This window comes from Sinocyclocheilus anshuiensis, unplaced genomic scaffold (assembly GCF_001515605.1).
Source record: "Sinocyclocheilus anshuiensis isolate Anshui unplaced genomic scaffold, SAMN03320099.WGS_v1.1 scaffold1644, whole genome shotgun sequence".
Taxonomy (NCBI): Eukaryota; Metazoa; Chordata; class Actinopteri; order Cypriniformes; family Cyprinidae; genus Sinocyclocheilus; species Sinocyclocheilus anshuiensis.
The window spans coordinates 375,177-383,422 of record NW_015557451.1 but is presented as its reverse complement, the minus strand read 5'-3'; the positions used below and the strand labels follow the sequence as shown (position 1 = coordinate 383,422).

General features: G+C 35.4%; 1 protein-coding gene across 1 annotated transcript; it reads left to right on the top strand.

Annotated features, from left to right (window-relative positions):
* Nucleotides 1-2,127: 2,127 nt before the first annotated feature.
* LOC107679227 (lymphocyte antigen 75-like) lies at nt 2,128-7,864 on the top strand. The gene is made up of 4 exons (XM_016474740.1): nt 2,128-2,193; nt 2,637-2,835; nt 6,861-6,948; nt 7,129-7,864. Exons 1-4 carry the CDS (start codon nt 2,128-2,130, stop codon nt 7,832-7,834), a joined length of 1,059 nt encoding a protein of 352 aa, XP_016330226.1. The 3' UTR covers nt 7,835-7,864.
* The last annotated feature ends 382 nt before the right edge of the window (nt 7,865-8,246 follow it).

Sequence of the window (8,246 nt, the reverse complement as noted above, 5' to 3'; positions counted from 1 at the left end):
TAATGATTAAGGCACTTAAAAGCATGATATGAGCTTGTATTGTATGCAGCCTGTTATTTTATTCCCTCCACTGGCAATTATTAGAATGCAGCTTTTTTCCTCCTACTGGTTGCACTACGAAAAGTCAAAGTGCATACATTTGTATGAATTTATCCTAATCCATGTATTGTTAGATATTATATAGAAGATTTAACTATTTATATAAGATTCATTTACTGTTAACCATGTTATAATTCATCTGCATTACATTGTGAAATAAATAATAATAAAATAAAAATGTTTGTTTGGCTGGCGTTACCTACACGTTATTACAAACATCACTATGTAAATAATCCTGAACAACATGCTACTGTTGCTTCGTGCCTCATCAATATGTAAACAATACATCTATTTATTTACTAATGTTGCATAAATAGAATTAAATGCAGAATTATGAAGGAAAGCTAATAAAAGGATTTAGGGAATTATCAAAGAATATTATGAAAATATACTAGAATATAATTTTTATGGTTATAATATAAATTTGTATATCAGTATGCTTCCACTGACTGTGGTTTTATGCTATTTAATTTCCTCATTTTAAGTACATCCTTTTTCAGTAAATGGAATTGCAGAAAAACAAAACAGCTCCTGCGTTTGTGAGCACGTGTGATGTACAAAATATGGTTAACAATGTAAGCTGTCATTGTCAATAGGTTTGTTCAAGAATGTGTCAAATAAAGTACGTTTAAACCATTCTGTCAGTGCAGAAATGTTCTGATTTTATTTCTAGAGAGGTTTGTCACCTTCCCAGTGTCATATTTATTGTAAACAAATCCCGTTTCTGCATATGCAGCAGCATTTTACCTGTCAAACTGAGTTTATTTTGTCTTTCAGTTAGTTTGAAGGTTAACAATATATTTGCATTGTCTGATTTGCATCTCAGGCCATTTTCTAAAAACGACAGAGTTTCAGTCACACACAGAGTAATATGAAGTACTTAACCTTGTTATCTCTGCATGGTTTTATTTTTCACATAGCGTCACGCAAAGTGAATAAGTGAATGTTTTCACAGAAGACGGGGGATTCACAAGACAGGGATATAAACCATCCTGCTGTTTTTGCAAGCATTCCTAAACTGTGTCTGTGTGATAAAAGAGGAGCTAAAACATGACGTCAATCCACCTACTTTTACCAACATATAAAAAAACAGTTGATCAAAATTGTTTGTTAATTATAATAAATATAACAGAATGAGACTTAGCTTAGCCAGACCTGAAATGCTTAGAAGGAATTTCTAAAGTGCACAAAAAAATCTACAGTGTTAAAGGCAATATGTTACAATAGACACTGTACTTTACAAAAAATATGAAAATCAGTCATACAGGACATTTCCACATCCTCAACACATTTAAAGGCAAATCACTTCATTTTGTTTTTCGAGTACTCGTCATCAGATTTGCCATAGTTTGGCCTATTGTTTGTGGAACAAATTGTACTTTATCAATTCACTTTACTTTTATTTGGCACTTACAGAGGAGAAATTCTCCAGGGTCGGGCTGCAATATCACACAAATAATAAGGGAAAGGCTCAAAGAGATGGTCAGGGCCATTTCTTTATTATTGGTATGAAACATCAGAAATCTTCTGATAGGTAACAAATCAGTGTTATGACATAAATGTGGTGTGAAGCTATGGCAACACTGCATTCATACACTGACAATATACACTGAAAAAGGGAAAGCTGCTCTAATGAAAATACTAAAACAATACACTTACAATCAACAAATGCATTTATGTTTGAGGCGAGAACATAATTATATTGTATAAAGCCTAAGCAAAATTCAACACAGTTGTCAAAAAGTGCCATTCATTCAACATGATTTTTACTTTTCTTCAGTTTACTTAATTAAACTAATGCAACACAATTCTTTTGTATTTTGTCTCAGTTTAATTTAACTGGGTATGCTCTCTCTACATTTACTTAATTCCGTGTAAATTTAGCACTAGTGGATGACTCCTACCAACATATTCATGAAGAATGCCACTCACCAGAAGAAAAAAAAAATCAAGGTTGCTCCTGAAGTACTGCTAAACTGACAGCATGAGGGGTATCAATATTGAGCTTGTAGAAGCAGGCAAAAGTACATGGGGAAGCCCAAGCAGCAGCAGCACAGATATCCACCATATACTCTTCTGAAAGCAGCCCAAGACGTAGACACAGCCCTAGTGGAATGATAAGAGAAATCTTCTGGCAAAGGTTTTCAGGCTTTCTTGTATGTCATAACCTCCACAATTCAATCTGAAAATCTCTGGTACAGTGGTCCCTTTCCTTGCACCACCATAACAAACAAAAGGCTGATCTCTGCTCCTAAGATGAATGGTGGCAGCAACATAGCACTTTAGGGCTCACAAAAGGTGATCCCCTGACTGGTCTGACTGTGGTGCTGACTAAAAAAAGCTGCCAAATTAATTGACTGATTTATAAACTGCGAAAGCAGAACGTTTGGTAGAGAAGAAGGATTTAGTCATAGCATAGCACCAGAATCATCTGGCAACCATGCATAACTCACTAACGGACAAAGCATGTAACTCACTTACACGCTTAGCAGAAGCAATTGTCAACAAAAAGCAGTTTTTAAAGATACCCATTTCAGGTCAAGTGGCAAAGTGGCTCACAATCTGTTAAGAGACAGTCAGACCCAGAGGCCAAACCCAAAGCTGCAGACGGGCTGGATCTGTGTGCGAAACAATGCCATCCATCTGTGACAACAGGTCCTTCCAATTGCCATGGCCTGCCCACCAACAGTGACAGAAGCATGGGAAAAGGCCTGGCTAGCCTTCGAAGTGCTACAAGTGACATTATAGATATACTGTGAGAGAGTATATACATAAGAAATATACTGTGTAATGTGACAGTTTGACAGTTTGGCCACTCGTGAGACAAGAGCATACAGCCACAACGGGCTGGATATCTCTGTTCTCGTAAACCATAAGTGACAGTGAGTGTTTGCCTCTGTTCCAAAAAAGATCCACTTCTGCTTTACCAAACTAGAGGAGTATTAGGGCACAGACCGGAGATTTTGGTTTGTGACGTCTGAGCATGCGCTGTTATCTCCGCTTACTGGAAACTTTTTCAGGCTTCTGAATGGCCAACATGGCTTTACGGTTGAGATTATATCGCCACCTGTTGGCTTGGCATGCTCTTGACAGTGCTTCATAGCATGCTTTTGCCATGTAGTACCATGCTATATAGTACCACTGCCATACAAAGAACCCATTAAGCCCCTGCAGTTCTTTGAAGGTTCTCTAACTCTCTCTTAGTCTGTTAGTTTAGTTGGGGAAAGGATTAAAAAAACAACATTAAAACATAATGTTTTTTCCTGAAGATAATGTGGTTCTCAACCTTTTTGCCCCCAAAGCCTAAAAGCATAAAAGTGATTCAAAACCGTTTTTGCCATTTTAGAAAATTCCCATTCATAGCAAACATATGAGAGTGGAGTAACATATCTAAAATCTGAGGAGAATAGGGTTCATCTGTTCTACATAGCACCATTTGACAAAGGTTCTGTACAGCACCTTTAAAGTTAGATGCTTTATATAGCACTTAAAGTGGTTCCCCTATGATTACGAGCCAATTAACCACTTTTAATGCTATTTAGCTCCAATTATTTTTTGTGGTAGTCAAAGCGAATCTAGACATTTAAATGTGAGAATTTTTAAGCTCACCTTCTGGTGAAATATCTCTTTGGCTCTTTGAATAAAGACCACTGCTCCACTGCTAAGATGTTTTTATTTTAAATTTTTTTGGCTTTTATGTGCTACCAAACCAGCGAGTGGTTTATGTATTTTATGTAGATAATTAAAAGCTTATTTGTAATTGCCACATGTTTTCACACAATCTCTGTCACTAATAATAAGCATGAGACTTCGTGTAATGAAGTTCCGTTCTTGAGTGATCTGCAGTTAAAGTTCTGCAAAGTTGAGTGATCTGCAGTTGGACAGAGTGTAACCCACTCTGTCCATAGCTAGATTATTTGTTTAAGTTAGTGTAACTGCGATGCAAATTATTAGTAAGTTGAAATATATTTTTGTTGTTTTCATTCATGACTAATTGCTGTAATTTCGGATCTTAAAGGGATACTCCACCCAAAAATTAAAATTCTCTCATCATTTATTCACTCTCATGTATATGACTTTCTTTCTTCTGTGGAACCCAAACTGAGATTTTTAGAACAATAGTCCATCTCTGTGATTCCATATAATGCAGACTGTCATCTGGGTACTTTTTGCATACTCCTTTATGAATACTGTGAATTTGGACATACTATGAAATATGAAGCTCACATATTACTGTCATGTTCGTTTTGTGTGGTTTGTGAAGTAACAACATTGAGGGACCCATCTACTTGCATTAAATGGACTCACAGTGATGGATTTTTTTTCTCAGTTTGTGTTCATTGTGAAAAAAAATAATATTCATCTGCGTCTGCTTGAGGGTGAGATGATGAGAGACTATCCCTTTAAGTGCCATCCCAAATGTGACCTTGTAAAGGTAAGAAATATAGACTTAAATATATATTAGGAAAAAAAGGTTTTAAAAATTAACATTTTATAGTTATTAAATATCAGTTACTTTCTGCCAATACAGCTGTGCAGTGCAACAAAGAATTTATTTTCCCATAAATGTAAGTGCTATTGTCATGAACATCGATACTACATATTTTAAAAAATGTTTAATCAACTGGCTGTATCTTTGCCTGTTTAAATTACCTTTTAGGTCTTAAAAATAATTTTAGGTTGTGAAGTGGTGTAGCTGAACTTTTTCACCATTGACATGTTTTAGTAAACAGAAATTTGTGTTCATCATTTGTTTGTTTTTCTCCATATCCACCTCATACAGACAAAGACACTGGACTATGACGACGTCAGCTTTACACTGAGCCATTTTAGGAGAGAAAGACTGACAGATAGTTTTTTTTTTCTCCATCTGGCTTGCCTGAAACAGAACTGTAGGATAGGATAAAAAGTCAATGTAAACTACTAAAGTTCATGGATGCCCTCTTTGATAATGAACTTGACTTTCATGGATAAAATAAAGGACAAAGCCACAGTTAAATTAATAATGATGATTGAGTCCCTCAGACCTTTAAATTCTACTTCTGGTTTAATGCACATTTCAACTTTTGCTTCAATACATTGAGCATTTCTCATCCTACTCCAGAGCCAAGACCACACGATCCTTTTGGGCTGATAGCTTTTGCATTCCCTGTTTTTCATAAGATGTAGGATAAACATTTGAATAATCCAATAGTGACTTTTAAGAAAAAGGTAGGCTTTTATTTATTTGTCTTTGGCTGGGGTGAGCTCTCTAAAATTGCTCAGAGCGTCTGTCACTGTACTGCGGTTTTACGAATAGTTTTCAGTGTACAGTAGAAGGGTGAGAGGATGACGTTTTTTTATTAAAGGGATTATATCTCACCCAGAAATGATTGTTCCAAACCTGTACGACTTTATTCTGTGGAACACAAGAAGATATTTTAAAGAATGTTGGTAAACCAACAGTTTTGGTGCCTAGTGACTTCCATTGTTTAAAAAAAAAATCACACAGGAAAACTCTTAGTTTTGGAACGTTTGTTGAGAAAGTAAATGATGACAGAATTTTTAAGTAAAACAACTTGTGCCTCTGTATGTACCAATTGTTTGTAGAAACATTAAGTTTAATGTTTATGCAGAAATGTGAGATGTAACATACTGTATGTTATTTGTGGTCTACTGTTAACAGTGATGCTTTTGATTTTCCTGACCTTCAAATAGAAATAGTTGTAAAATAGTTATGTGTTTGTACACCGTACATAAGCACTTTCAGGGGTGTCCAGTCTTGATCCTGGAGGGCCACAGTCCTTCAGAGTTGATTTCCAACCCCAATTAAACATCTGAACCAGCTAATCATGGTCTTCAGGATCACCAGACTTTGTAGCACGTTGGCCATCAGGATCAGGAATGCACACCCCTGCTAATCACTGTATTTTACTGTATATTGCAATGCACTGTATAAAGTTCAGATTTTTTTTAAAAGACAGATGGATCTCTGAAATAAACTCTTTATATCTAAATAAAGCTATTTGCTTTATTGATAAAAATGGCACATTAACAACCTAAACATTAACACAGGACAAAAAGAGTAAAGTTAACATGACTGAATTATGTTGGGATAACTTAATTAGATCATGTACTCTTTTCTGATTAACATATGTACTAAATGGTCTTGACAGAAAACATCATCTGAAAGATATTCTTAAAAGTTCTTAAAAAACATTCATATTTTAATAACACTGCTGAATGTAATCCCTTACAAACCTCAAAATGTATATCCATTTTTCATATTAAAGACTTTAATGCACATTATACAGTAAATATTTTCACTTTTGCATATTCAGAAGTACTTTACCTGTTTCTGAGGTCAATTTCAATTTGTTTATTTTGTCCTTCAGTTAGTTTGGAAGTTAAACAATATTTGCATGCTCTGATTTGCATGACAGGTCCTTTTTTTTTTAAAAAAAGGACACTTCTTCAATTTCAATAACACACTATATTAAAGTAACACACCAAACGTGAAGAAGTCTGCCTCTATCAATATTTTTAGGCACACTGATAATTATATTGCTAAGATCTACAGTGGGCCAGAACAGATAAATAGTTGATCAGTCTGCTGCAATAATAATAATTTATTGTGATTGATAGTAATTGATTGTGAAATTATTATTGTTTTGTTTTGTTTTTGAGCATACAAAAACATTTGCTTTGCCTTAAAGGTGGACATACTGTTCATGAATGAATTTGTGCATTATTTTGTGTCAGTTCACATTTTCTTCATTCAGAGCATAAAAAGAAGACACTCTCCAGGGTTGGGGAGTCCAATAAAAAGCAACACAAAGGAAAAAGGAGTCAAGAGGAGGAGTCTTACAAGTAGAGACTAAACTTTGATTGGTCAACACTGTCTTACTGGTCTATAAGAAAGAAATCCTCACAAATTTGGACTTGTGATCCTCACTTTGGGCATTCCTGCTGATGTTAAAACACTGGATACATTGGCAATATGGCAACAAAAGCTACAGTCACTGTTTTTCTGTTTTTGAGTCTCTTTAGACTGAACACCAGCCTCAACAGAAAACACTATTATGTGAATAACAGTATGAGCTGGTCAGATGCACAGTTGTACTGCAAGAATAACTATGATGACCTGTCCACCGTAAGCAATGAAGAACTGCAACTATTCTCTGATAATCCGCAGCTCACTGAGGATTTTTATTGGATTGGACTCAGGAGAAATAGTTGGTGGTGGTCGTGGACATGGACCGGAGGTGAGGTTGCGAATGATATCAAGTGGGACAATAACCAACCAAATTATGATGATGAATATTGTTGTGCTGTCAAAAGGTCCTCTTCTAAAATTCATGATGCTTATTGTGATTGGCCTATACCATTTTATTGTATGGAGGACTCGGAGCTGACTGTGGTGCCGCAGGAAAGCACATGGGAAGAGGCCCTGCTATACTGCAGACAAAACTACAAAGATCTGGCCATACTGAACTCAGATGAGCTCATGACAGAGGCAAGAGATAAGAACAGAGCAGCCCTGACTGATGATGTGTGGATTGGTCTGCGCTTTATCGCCGGGCACTGGTTTTGGGCAAATGGAGAAGCTTTTGAATATAAGGTCTGGTCTTCAGTTGGAGAGCTCCAGTGCCCTGCCATAAATCAGCGCTGTGCAGTTCTGAACCGTAATAGTATGGTTTGGGAACCTGTGGACTGTGAGCAGAGATTCAACTTTCTCTGTGCCAATAAACCATGAAATGAAATATCTGATTTATTTATGATGACAACCAGCCTAAACTAGCCTAAAGAGACAAACATTAAAATCACTTTAAAATAGAAACTTTTAAAGCCTATTTAATTAGTTAATATAGATGTGCTATAGGTTAATCTTTCTGTCTGAACACTTATTTATTTTAGTTTGTACTTATTTTGCTTTCTTGAATCATTAAATATAACTACTCTAAAAGGTTCTTAACACAGTTCTATTTAAAAAGATTTCATCCTGAAGATGGAAGTTTTTCCACACATTTATGTTTAGAGTTCTTTACGTCTTCATTATTGAATTGTAACTGGGTTCCCAGTCAAGTACTTTCAAATTGACTTTTTTTTTTTTTTTTTTTTTTTTTTTTTTTATTTTTTTTTGTGTTTTTTAAATGTTTTTTTTGTTT

Bases quoted from the DNA above. Each gene is read 5' to 3' on its own strand.
- LOC107679227 (XM_016474740.1), top strand. From the start codon at position 2,128: ATGGGGAAGCCCAAGCAGCAGCAGCACAGATATCCACCATATACTCTT. The intron at 2,194-2,636 runs GTAGACACAGCC...TACCCATTTCAG, and splicing joins TTCTGAAAGCAGCCCAAGAC to GTCAAGTGGCAAAGTGGCTC. The intron at 2,836-6,860 runs GTGACATTATAG...TTCTTCATTCAG, and splicing joins TAGCCTTCGAAGTGCTACAA to AGCATAAAAAGAAGACACTC.